Source organism: Typopeltis vanoorti, chromosome 6 (genome assembly GCF_054136105.1).
Source record: "Typopeltis vanoorti isolate ZY-2024b chromosome 6, IOZ_Tvanoo_1.0, whole genome shotgun sequence".
Lineage (NCBI taxonomy): Eukaryota > Metazoa > Arthropoda > Arachnida > Uropygi > Thelyphonidae > Typopeltis > Typopeltis vanoorti.
Genome location: NC_143554.1, coordinates 44,857,825 through 44,880,095, shown reverse-complemented (window position 1 = coordinate 44,880,095; position 22,271 = coordinate 44,857,825). Strand labels below are relative to the sequence as shown.

Genomic DNA, 22,271 nt, shown 5'->3' with positions numbered 1-22,271 from the left:
CTCATGAACTAAAGATGATACAGAGACAACTGCAAGAAAATAAGGTATGTGCAAAAGTAGAACAAAAGCCATGGAAAGGTTTTGGTAAGAATGTCACAAAAGTGGCAGAATATTCCTGTATAAATGGGACATTATATAGAGCAATATAGTAGGCCCTCAGTATAATGGGGGAAGGGATGTCTGCTATTGCCAAAAGGCAATAGAGAATGCCCCTTTTAAATCGAATGTATTTTACAATATATTAATAATGAACTTACAATGTACATATTAAAATTATAATAATGTATTATAATGTATATAATACATTATTATAATTTTAATAAATATCATATATATAATTATAATAAATTATTATAATGTATAAGCATGAATAAAATATTATTATAATGTACATTGAGTAAGTTATATACACTACTAAAACATCTGGAAAAACACAAAAATAAATTTACCACAGGAACCAAACTTTATTTTAATTAAGCAAGTCAAAAACTATACATCTATGTGAAATCATATTATGAAGAAAATTATCATTAAACTTGATATCAAAAGCAGAGATTTTCACCTCTGTTCATTACTCTATGCAGATGATGGTATACTTGCAAATAAATCCAGTACAAGTCCTCAAGATAACTCTTTAGCAGTTATCTTGACACAACAAATTTGGTATGAAAAACAACAATAAAAAGGCAAAAATTATAAAAATAGGCAAGGACATAGAAGACGTCGAGTGCATTCTCAATAGAGAACAAGTAAAATATTTCAGTTATCTGGATATACAGTAATATTCACTGAAGATTGCAAATAAATATGGAACTGAAAGAGACATGACAATAAGCAAATTATTGGGAGCCAGTTGAATATTCATATGGAATAGGTCAGAAATTAACCAAAATGCTATAAACTAGCAGCAGAGAAGAAAAGGTTTAAACAAATTTTAACATATGGATTGAAGATTATGGTTAGAAATAAAATGACTGACCAATGACTAATGAGCACAGATATGGGAGTTATGAGAAAAAAAGTCAGGAAGTGAATAGATGGAATCCATGGGCAGAATAACATGAAAAATGAGATATAAAAATAGAATTTCATGCTGTTAGCACAATACTAACAGAGTACTATGTATACACCTTAAGGATACATACCAGAAATTTGAAGATGATATGATTAAGGTCTATTGAAGGAACACATGGAATGGAGACCCTGTCATCAGCAAAACTATGGAACAGGACTGAGGTTAGTGACAGGTAATTTATGAATAGGAAAAAAAGTACAGACCCCTGTGGTACTCCAGCATTGATGGGGAAATCTGAGGAGTGCACTGAAAATAAAGAGGGGGGGGATACAACAGTAATAGTTGTAGTACTAGATATACTGAGCCAGAGTCACAGTACATCGAGGAGGTATAGTCGACTCAAGACACTACAGCAAACGTGCTCACTGTAATAACAAACTACTAAAAAGACTCCAGTAAAGTCCCACAGATACCACAATATGATAAAAGAAATTCATTACAGCAAACTGCCCACTACAACAAACTATGTGTATGATTCTAAGAAGTCTGAACCTTAAAATCTTCAAGAGAATATATGAAAGGCGTTTGCTATTTTTGTTTGGAAGAAATATCAACATCCCATGTCTTCTTTAGGCATAATCCTTATCCAATAACATTGGAAATTGTGAGGAATATTCTTCCTAATACAGGAAAATATGAAAGCCTAATTACAGTGCGTAAAACTGAAATTGAAAATTAAAAATTTTGTACCGAAAACACAAGAAAGCAACATATAAATCTTAATTTAACAATGAAACTGATAAATTATAAACAGGCAATGAATAATAATATATTGTAACAGATTTTGATAATGCAATCATTTTATGATAAGCCTTTTAATAATAATATAAAAACATTAAAAAAAAAAAGATTTTGTTTTCTTACCCTCAATGACTGCATATAAGATTTATGACAATCTACATGTAAATAATGACCACATGATTGAACATGGACACCACCTTCCCAACCAATATTAACTGCCATTTGCCAAGATGTCTGAAATACAAATTCAAAGGTATCAATGAGTATTAATGAATTTTGGACAAAAACTTTACAAAATAATTACATTGTACAATGCTGAAATCTGCCTTTAAGTTTTTGTTGTCATTATTGTGAGGATGACATCAATTTTTTACAGTGTTCTGTAAAAGTGATATGGTGGCTAGTTTTATAGGATGATCCTCCCCACCTGAGTTTCTGAGAGGACAAATTTCACATATGTTCTTGCATTTATGTTACAGATCTGCATAGGTTTAGGTTAAAGTATGTGATTTTAACACAAATTTATGCATTAAATACAGAAAGAACATTCATTCATTCATTCTATCACTTGCACTTTGCTCAAGAAAACTTCATTTGTTTGACAAAAGCCAGCAGTGCTGAATTACACTCATTCTGATTTAACAAAATTAATTAAACAAAAATTTAACAAATGAGTATATTACATGGAGTAGACATAGCATGCAAAGATAAATAGTATAGTAAGTAGAAACTCCGTTTATCCAGGGACCTTAACTGGCTAGCCTTCTTCTAAGGATGCAGGGCAATGGAATCACACCCAAATATGTAAAGTTTAAAATAAAGTTTCACTCAATTAAAGCTTTTCAAATCTACAGATGTGCTAGCTTTGCATTTCTTGAGCCATTAGCTCTTTCCAAATTGAACTCTTCTATTCTGAATCCTGAACTTTAGGGTATTCTCTCAGATGTGTCAGATAAATCTGTTCATAAAGAATTTCAAAAAGTAAAGGTTGAGCATCAGAGAGAACTGGAAGGACATGGTGCACCATCTCACTGAGAAAGCTACATGAAGAAGAAAGGTTAATCATATCAAAAAATATTACAAAATATAGAGATCTTTTTCTAAGCCACAGAGTTAGACTCTACAAGTTGTTGTGAACCATCCCTAAGACAAGAAAAAATACTGTTGGTGCCTTTAACTTCAGCAACTTTGTCAAGTACCATGCCATGTTCCATCTTTAGAAACAATGTCACCTATAGAGCGAGATGTCCAAATCTGGATTCCAAATATTGCTAACAACAGGCTCAACATAGCCAACATCCTTTCATAAGCATTATATCCTAAAAATCAATCTCTTGAAGACCAGCTTTATAATCTCTAAATTATGTAAAGACAAAAACATAATAATTACTAGAGCCATTTAAAGTATTCGTATTTGGTCATGAAGTGTTAAAATATAAGACTTATTATTTTTGTGATCATAGGTTTTTTTAATTACTATATATGTTCATATAATAACGCCTACCAGTTTCACTAGCAACTGTCTAGCTTTCTGAAGGCTTGAACGGTAAACACAAAACAAAATGATAAATGCACAAAATATAAAGAATACAAAACCGTTAGTAACTATAAGGTAGCTAAGTTGATATGTTCATGTGGCAATGTCAGCATGTTGCGAATCTTTAGTCCGTGTCCTGAACACACGTTGCATGAGCACGCGTTATATGATTGTTGGCATACTGTAGTTCCATCAAACTGAGTGAATTGATTAAATTTTTCCAAGTCTCATTCAATATGGCACCTTGATTTCTGTTTAGGTTGCTGCCTGTTCATAGGACTACTGTTGCTTCTTTGAATAATCGGTGTCTGAAATCATCATCTATGTAGGGCATAGAACTATTTTCCCAGAATGGGTAGAAGTTGAAAAGTGATGCGCTAAACCAGAGGTGATCGTCCTGTTATGATTGACATCTTCAACATGTTCTTTCTGTCTGATTTCGAGGCATCCTGAAGTTTGTCCAATGTAGGAGAGGCCACAATGATGATGATTTCAGACACCGATTATTCAAAGAAGCAACAGTAGTCCTACGAACAGGCAGTAACCTAAACAGAAATCAAGGTGCCATATTGAATGAGACTTGGAAAAATTTATTCAATTCACTCAGTTTGACAGAACTACAGTATGCCAACAATCATATAATGCGTGCTCATGCAATGCGTGTTCAGGACATGGACTAAAGATTCACAAAACAAGCTGACATTGTCAAGCGAACGTATCAACTTAGCTACCTTATAGTTACTAACAGTTTTGTATTCTTTATACTTTGTGCATTTATCATTTTTTTGTGGTTACTGTTCAAGCCTTGAGAAAGCTAGACAGTTGCTAGCGAAACTGGTAGGCGTTATTATATTTTATTTGCTATAGCTGATAAGGTTAATGTTACTATGGTTCTCAAATACTAGTAATTATAATCAGAAAATGAATATGTTACTCAGAGACCACTCTACTTATAAACCAATAAAGTCAAACCTCACCAATTCCCAGAAAAAAAAAAAATTAAAAAAGGTTCTAAAAGACACCAATTTTCCTCCTGAAGTACTTAATAAACTCAAATTTTTTAGTTCTCTCTCTCTCTCTCACCCAATATACAATGGTGGTCTGAAAAGTTCTCGGCCTAACAATGAAAATTTCAAAATTTTTTTATTTTTCAACATAATCTCCCTTAAGACTAATACATTTATTCCAGCGACATTATCCCGTCCCTGTAGTGGTTCTCAGTAAGATCGACAAAATATCCCTCTACAGCCACAATCACCTCTTGATTCGAAGAAAAATGCTGACCAGCAAGGAAGAGTTTTAGTTTTGGAAAGAGGTAGAAGTCAGAGGGAGCCAAATCTGGGGAATAGGGTGGATGTTCCAACAATTCATAGTGCAGATCCCTTAATTTTCCCATTGCCAAAACATTTTTGTGGGCAGATGCATTGTCCTGATGAAAAATAATTTTTTTCTTCTGCAAACAGGGTCTTTTCTACTAGTCTGGTTAAAATAATATTCTCCAGTTATTGTTTTACCCTTTTCAAGATAATTAATAAACAAAAATGCCCTTTGCATCCCAAAACACGAATGCCACGACATTTCCTGCTGATGGAACAGACTATGTCTTCTTTGGCACTGAACAATCGGCTTCTATCCACTGTTTTGACTGCTGTTTGGATACTGGTGTATAATGGTGTATCCAAGTCTCATCCATAGCAATAAATTGATGCACAAAATCAGTTTTATTCTTCTTAAAATGCTCCAAGCACTGTTCAGAGATTTTCATGCAAGTGCATTTTTGATCTGCTGTGATCAAGCACAGCACCCATCTTGGCAAAACTTTTTCATGTGCAATTCTTCATGCAAAAGATATCCTACACATTCTTTTGAAATACCTAGTCTCAGCAATTTCAGGCACTTTGACTCGAGGTCATCCAATACCATATCATGCACTTGTTGAATGATTTATGGTGTTGTTACGCTTTCTGGACGTCCTTAATGTGGATTATCTTCAAGGCTGGTACAGCCACATTTAAACTCAGCAGCCCATTTCTTAATTGTTGAAAATGAAGGAGAAGAATGCCGATAAACTTTTATGAACTTCGAATGAATTTCTTTTGGTGTTAAACCTTCTTTTACAAAGAATTTTATAACTGCACGACACTCAATTTTATCCATTTCAATGGATACAGACAACACTTTGCTTCAGACAGCTGTATAAAACAAACTACTTGATCGAATGACTAGCAATTTCACATGGATGCTTATAACAGATGTACCAACTTAGAAAAAAAACCTTGGTGATAGTGTTGCCATCTATGGTCGAGGCCGAGATCTTTTCAAACCCCCCCCCCCCTTGTATATGGTTTGTCTAAACTTCACAAACCTAATAACCCTCTCCCTCCCAAAGTAGCTACTACTGATTATCCCTTCCTTTAAACTAGCCATAAAACAGTTAGCTAAATCTTTAACCCCACTTAGTGGAATGACTTTGTCTTATATAAAATAATTCCACTCATCTGAAATTGTTAATCCAAAATTTAGTTATAAATAATAATGATTTCATGGTGAGCTTCAATGTCACCTCTTTATTTACCAATATTCTCCTTTCAGATAAAAAATGCCCACCCCCCAGCATCATTGATCTCTTGAAATCTGCCATCCATACTAGTTGCTTCATTTGGAAGGACACCATGTATAAACAGATAGAGAGAAGAGCCTATATGTATAAACACATAAGCTCTTCTTTCCTCTCTTCTAGCCAATTTCTATATGGTTTGAGTGTGTCAATATCAAAAACATGTTTTTGATATTGACACACTCAAACCTTCTATCTAGCTTACATAAATTGATGATGATGTGTTCTCTGTTTGGCCGCACTGCTCTGCCACATTTAGACTATTTCCTTCTCTACCTCAACAGCCAGTGCTCTAGAATGCAGTTTACTTTAGAAAAAGAAATTAACAACAACCTGCTTTTTTTTAGGTACTCTATCACATGCCTTCCCAATGGCATCAATTCTTTCTCATTTCACAGTTTAGCAAACTTTTCATCGTGCCCCCCCCCTCAACAATATGGTATTATTAAAATCCTCAGTTCCAATCAAGCTTCCCTCACAGCCGAAGTCGCCTTTATTTGCTATACTTTCCTGTCCAATAGCTATAATGCCAGAAAGATTATCAAAATAGTTGTTCCCTCTCAACACACAGATTACATGAATGCTATTACTATTCCTTATATCTAGGAAACCTCAGAAATAATAACCAGAACTAAGAAGAAATATAATCTCTGAAGAGGTTTTCAAACTTCATTTAAAGCAGCTGCCCTTATCTGCTCTCATAAGGATTCACGTTGTGTTTGAGGTTTTTACAGTTCCTTGTTCTAACAGCCTACAGTATCTTATTATGGTCAAAATGATCAAAATCTGCCAACATCCACCTTGAAGAAAACAAGAAATAAATCTAACTTCACAACAATTGCCTTGTTATACCATAAAGCAAAGCACCCTCTCCCTCTTTTGGACATGCTATACATTATGAGAAGGGCCACAACCCTGACCAGTTTTGACATTTATTGAAGTGCAAGGATACCTTTCCAAAAAACTGAGTGATCTACATGATCACTCTAAATTTCACTGAGTGACCCTAAAGGATCACTACTAAACTCATTACTCCTGACCTGAATCACTCCAGGACTGGAAACTCAGTGGTGGTTCCATCCAGTGACAGGCAAAAACCCACCGAGTAGAATCTCTCTACTCCTTAGGAGGCAAGTAAACAAATGTCAGTTCTTTTTACAGTATCTTAAAAATGATACTGAAGATGCAATAAAAGTTCAAATTCTGTGGATCAATAGAAATGGTAAGTTCTTGGAGAACAAATGCTACAAGAATATACAAAAGCAATGAGATCTCAAGTGTCATTAACAATTGGATAATTTTACTTTTGACTTCGGTGCTGTCTCAGAGGAACATGACAAATAATTCCACCAGGCCATATTTTGCATGTAACAGTGGGTCACAAGCAAGTGGAATTCTGGAATGCTTGCTGACTTTTTCTTGTTCTGAAATAAACTACTGATGCCATCATCTCTAAGTGGAAGACATTTTAAATAAAATAAATATGCATAAACAATACTATAGATTCATATTAAATGCAATTAAGATATCAAACATAACTTGATTCCTGAAAAACTGGAGGTGAGAGACCAATTTTTTGTAAAGGTAATATTAACTAACATTCAAATTAATGTTCCCTCTGAACTGCAAGGGAGTGTGACTGCACAGCAGTCAGCAGACTTAGTCATTTGTTTTCTATATATCTACTCTATACATATAAAAAGATAAGCCAAAATTTGAAATGTTTTTATGTCACGTTTTTTTCTCTGGCTTACCGGCCTGGATTATCGGGGGATTGGGTGCCAGGGGAGCAGAGCCCCACTAGTATATATATATATATATATCACAAAAAAAATGTTTAATGAGGATTTAAAATTGGTGCATTGTCAGGTCATGTAAAATTTTCTGCACATAGCAACAGAAGGTCCATGCAGAGGAGGCGTCTGTGAGCAAGCTACTGTAAACTAATGCTCCAGCATTTTATCGCTACTGCAAATGTTTTTCATTCAAATTAAACATCAAATGGAAATCTCAACATAAGGAGCTGATTACTCTGCACAACCTGTAAGTACTTTTATTGCATTAAATCAGTTATATTTCGATCTAAAAATTAGCCAAGTGCAAGCATTCCCTTTGCCTACCACATGAAGCACAGATGGCAGCAACAGAAGCCAACAATGAACAAGCACCCTGTGTCTCACCAGCATAGCACTGTTGATTGCCAACAAACCCACAAAGTTCCACAGCTGTAAAATTGATGTCAGTGATTAAAAAAAAAAAGGTATAATGTGTGAGTTTTGTTGCAACTGGTTACACGCTTCCTGCATAAAAACAGACGGATCGGCACAAAAGATATATATATCGACCTTAACAAGCCCTATTTCTGTTCGCTGTGCCTTCCATCTGTAAAAGAGCTCCTGAACTTAGGCAAATGAATCGAAAACCTCGAGCAGTAATCAATGCTATGAATGAAACTCTTTCTCCAAAATATGAGCGCTATAAACCAAGCTTGAACTAACTGATGATCAGCATTGCCACACAAGTTCACCTTTCCCTGCAAATGAACTCCATGACCTAATCACATCAACGGTGCATGACTCGATGGAGGGCAAAAACAAAATATTCAACACCGTTATTTTGAACTTTCCAAAGGAAAAATGGAAAAAACTAAAAGAAGGCATCATCAAATTAGCAGAAGAATGCAAATCGATTATTCTAAAAATATCGTCACGTGGCATCGTTTTGGACCCATAAATAAAAGAAAGGCCGGAACAAACTTTCCACACCTCGTAAAAGTGACTTGCGACATGCCGACAAGCATATCTAAACTATAACAGCGATCAACAACAAGTTCAAAGACACTTGTTCCTAATCATGCATTCATGCTCAACCAGACTTAACATTTGCACAAAGGGAACAAGGATGCCATCTTTGATGACAACGTGAAGAAAAACATCAAAATGGTGACAACAGCTGGATCATCGACTACAGACAAGTTAATTTGGCGCAAAAATCAAGTGATGCCACTAGCAGCCACCATGCAGACGAGTATGCAGGCACTGTCAAACACGATTCACAAAACCCTATATATCCACTTCAGCATCCGTGGAGTAAACTCTAACCTTAATAGTGTCCAACTACCACCTTCAGTCTACCAAACCCCACCTATTCTTTCTGGCAGAAACTCAAATCTCACTTTCCCCAGCGCTATTCATCTTAACCTTATAACTACACATTCTTTAACTCCTTTCAACCCAAGGGTGGCGTCTGTGCTACATCCACTCCGACAAACCTTGCCAGAGAGCAATCAACCTAGAATCATCCAACTTTGACCTTCTTTGGATGAAAATATCCCCTCCCAACCCAGTCAAATTCATATGCTGTCTCTATCACTCCCCTAATGCAACCAACCACTCTGAGCACTTTAATTTCCTCTCCTTAAAAATTGACTTTCTCCAGTCCCACTTTTCCAACAGCGAAATCATCCTCCTAGGATATTTTAATGTCCACAACACCAACTGGCTTTCTTCCTACAGCTATACAGATCTTGCAAGCAGAGATGCTGAAACATTTGCCATCAGTAATGACCTTACACAACTTGTTCAGATGCAAACCAGAATACCTGATAACCCAAACCACTCTCCAAATACCCTAGATCTCTTCCTAACCAATGACCCTTCCAAATATACAATGAATGTAGTAAGCCTCCTAGGCAATTCTGACCACAATCTAGTGCTCATCTCCTGCCCCATGTAACAATGCTTACACAGCCACTCCAATACAATAGTTTGGCATTATAACAGTGCCAAGTAGAACAGCCTCTGCAACTTCTATACCTCATTCCCATGGTTGTGTAAAATCTCGCATAATAAGTTATTCCATAACTTATGTATGGGTCATTAACACTCTCCAAATACCCTAGATCTCTTCCTGACCAATGACCCTTCCAAATATACAGTGAATGTAGTAAGCCTCCTAGGCATTCTGACCACAATCTAGTGCTCATCTCCTGCCCCATGTAACAATGCTTACACAGCCACTCCCATACAATAGTTTGGCATTATAACAGTGCCAAGTAGAACAGTCTCTGCAACTTCTATACCTCATTCCCATGGTTGTGTAAAATCTCGCATAATAAGTTATTCCATAACTTATCATGCTCGGTTTTACATGGGTCTTAAGTCAGAAAAATACATAAGATATAATGTAAAGTTGATGTGAAGTATATATAAAAAATTAGTTATGTGTGATTTGATATTGCCTGTAAAACAACTGTGCTCAACACAAAGGAAAAGAATTATTCTTTGTTAAAGTAATGAGTCAGCAGAAAGGTTGCCTAGATTAGTAAGGAACAAAAGGAAAGCTCTAAGGAAAAAGTCGCAGAGACTTGTGAAAGGTAAAAATCATCAAGAACAAAGATGTTAAAAGCACGCGAAAGTGATGTTGACATGCCCGGGATAAGTGCAAAAAATGCAGAAGTAAAGACAAGGAAAGGAAAGGATATTTAAGCAACCTGGTGAGTAGGGAATTGGGGTTCCCCACTGTTCCCGGGAGTTGAGAAGTTTCAAAGTACAGAAGTTGCCATGCTCTGAATGACCATAGTCACCTGTGGCCAGGAACCAAAGGAAAGCCTCGCAAATGGAGTCCAGATCTCCCCAAGAATTTTCCCCGATAGAAAACCTTTCAGCTGTTGAATACAGAGAAAGGGAAAAGGAAGGACATCACTCATAATTTGTATTGAACCACCATAAGGATTAAATGCATTGCCGTGACGTCCTAGTGAGAACAAGAAATGTCCTAATCAAGATGGAAGAATGAGACATCCTAACAGAACTTTTGCTGAATATAACGGACTGTTTGTGAAGGAAGATCTGTGAGTAGCAGTGTTAAGCTGATACTCTTGTGCTACAGATATATGCAACTATGAGAAGGTATGTAATAAGTCATCTAAATTGTGTACAATATTGTATTATATAGTAGTGCAGTGTATTTTTCTCAGTTAGAATAAATTACTTGTAAACAACATGCTGTTATGATACTTGTCAATGTACTATCTTAAAAAATATCACGAACCTGTGTGCTAGTAGGAAATTGCCACAACTAACCTAAGTGTTGAATAAGATAATGAGAAATTTCTGTTATAGCTATGAGCCCCTGCATTGCCGTTATTCCACATTTTGATCTTTCACTCTCGGAAGTACAGTCTGGCTGGTGCAGTTGAAAAAGAAATAAATTTTGCCAGACTGAAGGGCGTAAGGGTCTGAATTAGTCATAGACGTATGGCTGGCAGTAATCAGAATTAAAGCTGGCCATACGTACGATAAAGATTAAGGCAAGGCAGAAAAGGGGGAACGTCAATTAAGCATAAGTGAGTTAAAATAAAAACATAAAAGAAAACTTTAGATCTATGTAGTTTGTATATTACAAAAATAATAATAAAAATAAAAACCAATTACACCAATTTTTCAGTTGGACTATTGCTTGCGACCTTCCAACCCAAACACATACACTGAACTAATAACCAAAATAATCCTCACTGGCATGGAAACATACATTCCCCAAAGTACTCTGACCTGCCATTCCCTAACTAAACCTTGGTTTTCAAATGAAAACCAGACTGTTCAAATTAAAAGCCAAACATACCATAACTGGCTCTAAATTGCATTTATTTAGAGCTTACACCCAAACCTGAAATAAATGCAAAACAATCAACGCATCCAAAATAGAGTTCGAAAGAGCAAAAAGCAGGAAATTAGCAGCCTGTCCAAATGGCAGTCGAGCCTTTTTTGGTCTCTCGACAAAACAATCAGTCATAACTTCTGCCCAACATTATTCCCACCTCTATCATACCCAGATGGTTCTACTGGATCATCACCTACAGAAAAGGCCAATCTCCTGGCCTCACACTTTGCTTCCAATGCATGTATAATTGACAATGGCAAATGTCCCCCAACCATTCCAGATACCCAACACACAATGCCTACTATATCCTTTTGCCAGAAAGAGATCAGAAAAATACTGTCCAAATTTGACACAAAAAAAGTCTCCTGGCCCAGATGGCATTCCTTCAATTGTCCTGAAGGTTTGTGCACCAGAACTCATACTCCACTGGTATCTATCCCACAGCCTGGAAATTGGCCTATATTCAACCCATTCCCAAGAAGGGTGACAAATCACTGCTGTCCAACTACCACCCCATCTCGCTCACCTCGGTCCTGTCCAAAATAATGGAAAAAATCATCAATTCTTAACTCCTACGCTACCTTGAAGGTACCCACCTAATAAACGACTGCCAGTATGGATTCGGTTGCTGCCAATTAACAGGAGATCTGCTCACATATGTCACCGTTCTCTGGACAAATGCCATGGAGAAGTTTGGCAAATCACAAGAGGTTGCACTTGATATCTCCAAAGTCTTCGACCGGGTCTGGCACAAGGGCTTACTAAGCAAGCTGCCATCTTTTGGTCTATCTCAAGACTTCTGTAGTTGGATTGCAGCTGTTTGGCAATCCAACTACAGAAGTCTGGATGCACACTATGAATGGTTCCTTATACTCTCACCATTCAACTAATGCTGGGTGGTGGTTCCGTCCTCTCACCAATCCTCTTCCTACTATATATCAATGACCTACTTCAGCTGACCTCCAACCCAATACACAGTTTTGCAGACAACAGCTATTTGCACTCCTCCCTTTCTTCTGATAAACCTTACTCTACACAACTCACTTCAACCACCACTGCCCTCAATTCTGATCTCCAAGCCATTCTTCAATGGGATTCAGATAACTGAATCAATTTCAATGCTAATAAAACCCAGTACTGTCTTATTTCTCATAAAAAAGAACCATTTTCTCCCAGTATTATTTTGACAACACCCAAATTTCCAGACAATATGAGATTTCTCTTCTTGGGATTACCATCAAGCCTCTCCTGATAAACACATCACAACCACTGAATCCTCAGCTGCTAAAAAACTAGGATTTCTCTTTCACTCAAGATGTTACTTCACTCCTGAACAGCTGTTAACCTTATACAAATCACAAATCTTCCCAGCCATTGAATACTGCTCTCAGATATGGGGTGGAGCCCCCCAAAAGCTCCCTCAAAATTCTTGACTCAATAAAGAGGAGAGCAATCAGAGTTATTAATGACCATCTGTTACCAACTCATTCCTCCCACTTTCACACAGACAACTGGTCTCTGCACTATGTGTATTCTATAAATATTTCCATGGAAAATGTTCATCAAATAGCATCAATAATTCCCCCACTTAGTACTAAACTCATTGGAACACATGCTGATGCTCAACATCCCTTCACAGTGCACCTTGAAACCCACAGAATAGGTTTCTGCTCCTCCTCTTCCTCCATCCCTGCAACTGCTGTGCTATGGAACATAGTACAGCAGTTGCAGGGATGTGTTCCTCCTGTTGTGATGTGTGAGGAGTGCGGGGATGTGTTCCCCCCTGTTGTATTCCCCAAGGAATACAATACACCAAAGGTGAAGAAGTACATTCTTTTCCAACCTATCACCCATACATGGTGCTATTGTACTATAGGTTGATCAACCAACCTCTTGTGTATGGGCTCAACATAAAACAAAAAAAATTAGTTGAAAGTTTATTTTTCACTTGGTTAGAGTAAAATAAATTTAGTTTAATCCTTTATCCAAGTGTTAGCAAACAAAGTTTGTGCCTGAAAGTATCTTCAGGACTGGGTTAAGGTGGTACAACACCAGGGCAACTCATTGCAAAGGTGGAGCAAGCTACCAACACTCCTGTCTCAGTATCTCCTATAATGCAAAACACATCTCCTTGCGGATATGTCTAATGTTATGCATTAAGGGAAGGGCCACTACCCAGACTAGTTTCGACCTTTATTGAGGTCTCTTCAGTGGGAGCCAGGCCCAAGTGGAGATACTAGGCAGAAGCATTAGCAAGATCATCTCTACCTATAGGAGTTGGCAAATGGTGTGCCACCTTTTTATTAAATTACTCTGGATTTAGAGAGTTGAATGTTGAAAATTTATTTTTCACTTGGTTAGAGTATAATAAATTTAGTTTAATCCTTTATCCAAGTGTGAGCAAACAAAGTTTGCACCTGAAAGTATCTTCAGGACTGGGGCAAGGTGGTACAACACCAGGGCAACTCGTTGCAAAGGTGGAGCAAGCTACCAACACTCTTGTCTCAGTATCTCCTATAATGCAAAACACATCTCCTTGCAGATATGTCTAATGTTATGCATTAAGGGAAGGGCCACTACCCCAGACTAGTTTTGACCTTTATTGAGGTCTCTTCAGTGGGAGCTAAGCCCAAGCTGAGATACCAGGCAGAAGCGTTCGCAGGTCATCTCTACCTATAGGAGTTGCCAAATGGTGTGCCATTTGGCACACCATTTGGCAACTTTACTCTGGATTTAGAGAAAGATGTTGAAAGTTTATTTTTCACTTGGTTAGAGTATAATAAATTTAGTTTAATCCTTTATCCAAGTGTAATTAGAGTGAGCACTAATTCAAATTAAGCAACAGGTCACTTAAGGGCCAAAGTCAAATAGCTGGTAGAAGACCTCCATGCCACCTTTAAGGAATGCAGAGAACTGACTGAGACTTCTGATCTAATGTCCAATCCTCACCTTCATGCAGTGCACCTGGTTAGTAAATATCCACTGGGTACCGAACAAACAAGGATGGACTGGCAATTTGAGACTTAGCCAACCAAACTGTACTCTCTACTGGCTTAAACCACAAATACATATGATAGTACAACATGAGATTTCATGCTGGTTGAAGAGCTGCTCAGTTAAACAAGGATTCCACTGTTTTTGTCAGGGAACCACAGCAAACAGTGAAAATCAGTTACTGGAAGAAACTCTAATTCAACATCTAAAAGAAGAAGAATAATGCTATCTTCAGTTCTTTTGATGAAGAACTGAAGATAGGATGGCAGACGAATTGGAAAAGCACCACACAGAGACATAACTGAGACAAAAAGCAACAACAAAAATAGGTCTTACTAAATACCAGACTGGTTGGCCAAATGGTTAGCATACCCATTCTCCAACCAACAGGCTGCAGGTTTGAATCATGTCATGGACGATTGTGATTATATTTAGGTGGGAGATGAATTTCATCGCTTTGTGTGAAACCACCATCCTGCTTAATGGAGGCCTCAAGTAGCTTAAAAATGTTCTATGTTTGGTCTCTAGAACAGTGTTTCAAGACTATAAAAAAAAAAAAAAATTAAGAATACAGATATATAATTGATAAAAATAGAAAAACAAAATCCTCAGTCAACCCATGGTACAAAATGTACTATAGGTTCGAAAAACAACCTTTTGTGGATTAAAATAATAATAATAAGTATAGGATGTTATATTTGGGCAGTAATCATGAAGGAAAGGAAGAAGTAGCAACAGCATTCAATACCAAACACGAAGATAAATTTCTTGATTGGAAAGTAGTTTCAAGTAGAGTTATGCAGGGCAAACTTCAAAATGGAGAGATGGACAATGAACCTTATTTGAACCTATGGTTACACAGAAGGTTTCCACTAAAGAAAAGATGGAGGTATTTTTCAAGTCATTACAGTAGAAAGCTGTAATGACTTGATTACTGTAATGACATAAAGAAAATGGAAAACATGGTACTTGTTGGAGATATAAACAGCAGAGTAGGAAATGAATCATACCAACTATATTTAGGAAGGTTTGGGGAAATTTTGAAGAAAGGGACAAAGCAAATAATAATGGTAAGCATCTCATAAATTTCTGCTCAGGATTTGGACTATTACTAACACTATGTTTAAACATAAAGATGTGCACAAATTCACATGGAGAGAAGATGTGCAAGAAATAAAAAAAGCCTCATTACTATTCATTTGATGGTCATCATGGTGATTCAGGATACAAGAGCATACAGAGAATTTAAAATTGGAAGTGTTCATCACTTAGATCTAAAGTAGGATAAAAATGAATATCACATTGAATAAAACACTATATAAGAAAGTTTGAAAAAGAATTAAAGTTGAGCAGCTTTTACAGGTAAACTGTAAAACGATCAAGCTAGCTGATCTTTTATGGTTTCCTCAACTATACAAACATTTAAAGAGGGATAAAAATGAAACAGTTTGAAAACAAGAACCAAACCTTACCATCTCAGTGGCAAAGTCTGAAGAAAACATTGTTGATTCTCCTAGGGAGGCATGCAGTGAAGTTGTCTGCAAGGATAGAAAAATAAGTACACTATGGTGGACACAAGATGTTAAAGAAACAGTCCTAGAAAAGAAGAAAGCATACCAAAAGTTCCTAGCAAATAAGACAGCAGCTTCCCCTAAAAGAATACAGAGAAAAATGTAAGAGAGGTCAACTATGTGTGAAAGTAGCTAAATAAAAGTCATGGGAAGACTTCAAAGAATATAGAAAATAAATATCATGAAGGTGGCAAAATGTTCCAACACGAATTGAAAAAGCTTAGAAATGTTGTAAAGGGAATCAAAGATGATACAAATAAAATGAAAAGAAAAGATAAGGATATTCTAGATGTCTGGAATAATTACTTTGAAAGGCTGCTCAATGAAACAAACAGGACAGGACAGAACATTTTCAAGAGGAAACCAAACAGGAGTACATATCAAAACTTGAGGGCTAAAGCTATAAGAAACTTGAAATATGGAAAGGCAGCTAGAGTAGATGATATTTGGCCAGAAATGCTTTAATATGGAGGTATAAAAGTCATAATACAATTTAAGGGAATAACTACAGCACAAAGAGAAATAATTAAACAGCAGGTTTTATAATTTCAATCTTTTGTTGTTACAAAGACATATCAGCAATCTTGTCATGTCAGATATCATCTCATTCCAGGAGGGTTGACTACCATGAGCTTCCACCATGTACGGTTTTGTGCTTCTCTTTTGCATTCTACATAGGACAAAAAGGTCCAGTCTTTAATATTTCCCATCCAATATCAGGAATACAATGTTAAAATTGTAATAACACACACAAAAATCCACAAGAAACAGTAAGTGGAAGAAATGAAATTAGACTATATAAAGATAACATCTTATGAGGGATGTTCTCTATGGGTGCTGTTGGCTAGCCTTAGTTTTAGTTGTTGGGTAGGAATATGATGCCACTTCCTTATTCACAAATATTCCTTTTTCTGACACTCAAGATTTACTAAAAAAGACCCCACCCCCCAACATTACTGATCTCTTTTGCTACCCATACTAGTTACTGCACATTATATAAACAGATATAGCAAATTCACTAACTATAACAAACTAATGAGAAGTCCTTACCCAAGTCCCACAGGCACAATACTGTTCTAAAAGAAATTTATTGTATCAAACTATCCACTATGAAGAACTTTTTCTGTGGTCCCTATTAGTTTATATAACGAGAGTGAAGAGTGAGTGAAGAGTGTGTGTGTGTGTGTGTGTGTGTGTGTGTGTGTGTGTGTGTGTGTGTGTGTGTGTGTGTGTGTGTGTGTGTGTGTAAATATAAAGTGATACAAAATATTATGCTTAAATAAGTGCCAAGTTCAAAATGCAAAAATCCTAAATCAGAAATCAATAAAAATATTCAGCCAGAACAGTGTTAAAATGCTGTACTAACATTTTAGCACTGTTACAAACACACTTAAACACATAAATAAATAAAAGCATAGTTTATTTATAGTTCATTTTATAGTTTATTTATTATTTTGTTTTCCAGTTCTTTGTATGAATCATTATTATGTTAATAAAATGCTTATTGCATTTTTCCTTAGAATATAATAGTAACAGCTCTGTGATACACATGACATTAGCTAATTATTAAATGAGAACTAAATTTCTAACTTTAGTTCTTGCTATTTGTCATACTTTTAGCCATTTTAAAGTGGAGAATTAGATATCCAAGTTTATTATTATTATTATTATTATACGGGCATTCCATGGAGTAAAAAGACTCATCGAGGGACAACAATCTATCCACACAATCTATCACATCTTTCCTTGAACCCATTAACAGAAAAAGAACTCAACTGTCTCTGGCAAATCCATTCCACTCATTCACCACTCTCCAAGCAAAAAATCTAGTCCTCACACCCCACTGACCACATCTTTATTAAACTTCCAGGGATGACCACTTGTTCTGGTCCCTCTAGCCAAATACAGAAACATTTCCCCTGCATCTATCCTATAAAACTTTTTAAGCAACTTAAATGTTTCTATCATATCCCCTCTTTTTCTCCTATCAATAAACTTCTGCAATCCACACACCCTCAATCTATCCTCATAGGGCACATTCCACAGGCCACTCACAATCTTGGTCACTCACCTCTGAATCCTCTCCACCACTTCCACATCACAAGAAATCCAGGGGACCAGACTTGAGCACAGTAATCCAGATGTGGGTGTATCAAGGCCTTATAAAAAGGAATTACAACTTCCTTATCTCTACTTGTTAATGTGCTCTTCACTAGCCAAGTAATCTTGTGTGCTATTTTAGCAACATTAACAATATATCCTCTAAATTTTAACTCTCTGTCTACCCCCCTCCCCCCCACACACAAATCTCTAGCTTCATCTATTTCATGGAGTACAGTGCTATCAATGTGATAAACAGCTTGTAATCGATTTATCCCAAAGTGTATAACTTTACATTTCTCCACATTAAACTGACACCCATTAGCATATCGCTCTCCAGTCAAAAGGCTACAGGTTCGAATCCCGCCGTGGCATGGATGTTTGTGAGAATACTAGTGGTGGAGATGGTGAGTTGTAGAGTAGATGCCCTCCCTCGACATCTTTGGACTCCCTGGAGGTGTTATGTAATAGTAATAATTATTATTATCTTTTGCCTACACTGAAATGCTGTGTAAGTGAGCAATGAGTAATGCTGTATAAATCATCCTGCAAACTCTCCACATTGCCTTGATTAACTATTATTCTACCTAATTTCCCATCATCAGCAAAAAACTGAATATTTCCTTTCAGGTTATTTCCCATATCATTTATATATAAATTAAACAGCAATGGTCCCAGCACTGAACCTTGTGGCACACTACTAGTCACCTGCTTTTGCCTTGATTCTGCCCCTCCATATACTACGTTTTGATATCTGTCCAGCAGCCACCCTCTTATCCACTTAACCAGTGTCATATCCATCCCCATTTGTTCTAATTTGCATAACAGTGTTTCATGTGGTATTCTGTCAAATGCCTTTGCAAAATTCAGAAAAATCATCGTGTAGCCATTTCCTTTATCCAACTCAGCTGTTACTCCATTGTAAACAGTTAGTAAATTACTAAGGCATGACCAACCCTTCACAAAGCCATGTTGACCCTCACACAGTATCATATTTTTCATATCATATATTTTTATCTACCCATTCTTGAATTCTCTTTCTTACCAATTTTTCTAATAATTTTATCACTTGATTACTGATACCGATTGGTTAATTTGTTACTGCTAGTCTTAGAACCTCCCTTATGTAAAGAAATAATTTTGCTCTCTTTCCACTCCCTTGGAACGCTACCAGAGCTGAGACTTAAATTAAACAGCTTAGTCAAAGGCATTCGCAGTTCTCCTGCACATTCTCGCAAAACCCTAGCTGATATCCCATCTAATTCCACAGCTGTATTTACATTGAGATTCTGCAATATTGTAAGTACCTCCAATTCATCCACCTCTGTTCCCACATTAGTGTCTATCAGATAGGTTAAAGCAGTAACCTCACTAGGAAGATATATGCTTACAAAGTGGTCACTCAATAATTCAACTATTTTATCTGCTTCCGTCTCCTCATGACCATCACTCATAAAGGTTAATCTTCCACAGTCATTCTTCCTCTTACCTGCCATATAACGAAAGAACTCTTTGCGATTCCCTTTGGTCCTGCTTGGCAAAATTCTTCTCATAATCTGATTTTGCCTTCCTTGCCATGCTGGTCACCTTTCTCTTTATATCCCTCCAGAGCATTTTCTTCTTCTGCAACTAATGCTTAATGATATTATTCATCCATCTAACTCCTACTTGATTAACCCTCCTTACCCGAGGTATACAATTTAATAATGCTTCCTCTATATGAACCTTAACTATATCCCATGCACCATTAACATCCTTACCATGCAGTGTTTTATGCCATGATACAGATTTAAGCTTCTTCCTAAGCAAGTCATAATCACATGCCTTGTAGTTCCACAAATACCCCTTCTTGATAGAATATTCCTCATGTTTTACAATTTCCCAAGTCAAGACTGCATGGTCACTTTCACCAATTGGAGGCAATGTTGTCAACTTGGTTGTGAATAGCTCTTCTGATCCTATGACCATGTCCAATACTCTCCCACCCCCTAGTCCCCTCCATTACATGCTGCCTTGAGTAATTATCTCTCAGCAGGTGTATCACTTCTATTTCCTTTCTGCTATGTGTTCTTTCTTCCTTCCAGTCTATATCTCCATAGTTGAAGTCCCACATAATAATCACTCAACCTGTACTCACTGAACCAATTTGCCAATGCATGTCTTCCAGACCATTTTAGGATGTACTATGGGCAATGCTGTGTAAATCATGGCATCAAGAGAATAAATATAGGGAAAAAATGACAGAAGGATATCAGAGCTATAATAAATACAAAAAACATGACATACACTATCAAAATGCTGAAACAACAGATCCACTCTGCGTTCCATGTAAGAAGCAAGAGATCCTTCTTTTCTTAACTGCAGTCTCTCATCATCATTACATGGCAGTTTACGAGAATCTGGATCATCTTGATGACTATGACCTAACACTAGAAGAGAGAAAAAATAATAATCTTCCAGTAAAATTAACATGTTACAAAACAACTGAGAGTAACAACAACTAAAAACAGTACAAAGTAAACTAGATAATGCAAAAATATTTTCTTACATGTTTATTCTTAAAATGTTATTCTTTATCAACAATTGCACATTAAAAAAAAAAAAAAAATTCTTTATTTGATGTCAGATTCTGAAAACGTAAAAGTGCTAAAAGAGAAATAAACATGCACATATAAGATTCAGTGCTATGGTCAGTTTTGTGAATCAGTAAATAACAGCAGCCCAAGCTCTAACTTATGTTTCAGAAATAAGAGCTGTGTCTCACCTTCTCTCTCTCTGCATCTCTGTCCAGACATGTTTCAGAGTTTGTTGGCTTCTGATCAAGAAGTAGTGTATGTAGGGGAAGGTTCTCTACATGAAACATATGTAGAGAAAGATAGCAGCTAAGTGTATGGACCACTAAGAAAAGGTTACATGATGAACTTTAAAGAAGGCAATTATGACCAAATGAGGAAAATACTGTTTTTGATCCCATGAGTATTGATTGCTAGATGGGAAGTATTTAAAAATCCTTCATTTTTGTACTTCATATTTGTACATCAATGATGTGCAAATATTATTAAGCAAGAGATACTTAAAGAGAAAACTATTATATGTAATGTGGAAGGAACATCATAACTGACACCACCTTTATGCGGTGCCAGTTATGATGTTCCTTCTATTCTTAAATACAATTCTATTCTTAAATGCAAATAAAAGAAAGAATGAATGTGAAACACTAACTCCCTTCAATGCAGAAAATATGCAGATAGCAGATGCAGAAGAGATTGTTCAACTAATGAGTGACCATTTTGCTAAAAGCTATCAACCACTGAGCTCAATTCTACCTCTACAATAGAGGAAGAAGCAGGTGTTTGAGGAGGAGGCACTAAAGCAGTGATGGCGAACCTTTTTACCCAGGTGTGTCAAACATTTTTTTTTTAAATATTGACATTGTTGATGTGCCACTTGCATAAATGCATTATAAATGTAACTACATAATCATAGATGGTGACTTATACATATCATATTATGCTATTTACTTAATAGGACATTGATATAAAATCTATGAATTCATATTATACAATTAATTTAATAAACTGAAATTACAAACTTACATTACATTTAATGACTTTTCTGTTGCTGACTACTAGTAGAAAGTTCTTTCAATGAACAAACCTACCTTCACCTTAACTGAGAGTGATCTTACACGATTTATTGCAGTTTTTTCATCAGAATACCAATATTTTTCAACATCCAAGGTGTGTCACCTGAAATCCTCAAGTGTGTCATAGGTTTGCCATCACTGCACTAAAGCTATCACAAACTGAATATGAATTCAGCAAAAGGGACTGTCTCATATTTCTGTCTGGGTCATTTAAGGATCAAATCCAAATAACTGGGAGGAGACCTCCACATTATCTTTAAGGAATGCGGAGAACTACCTGATGTTTCTGACCTAACGACCAATTCTCACCTTCACCAATTCTCATCTCC

General features: G+C 36.4%; 1 protein-coding gene across 2 annotated transcripts in view; it reads right to left on the bottom strand.

The window, feature by feature from the left end:
• Positions 1 to 22,271, bottom strand: part of Ubr3 (Ubr3 ubiquitin ligase) — a 542,232-nt gene that overhangs the window by 139,320 nt on the left and 380,641 nt on the right. For both annotated transcript variants that reach the window (XM_090394146.1, XM_090394147.1), the window contains exons 23-24: positions 20,583 to 20,725; positions 1,940 to 2,050 (exon numbers count right to left, since the gene is read on the bottom strand). In XM_090394146.1, coding sequence (XP_090250272.1) covers positions 1,940 to 2,050; positions 20,583 to 20,725 — 254 coding nt within the window. The remainder of the gene's footprint in view (positions 1 to 1,939; positions 2,051 to 20,582; positions 20,726 to 22,271) is intronic.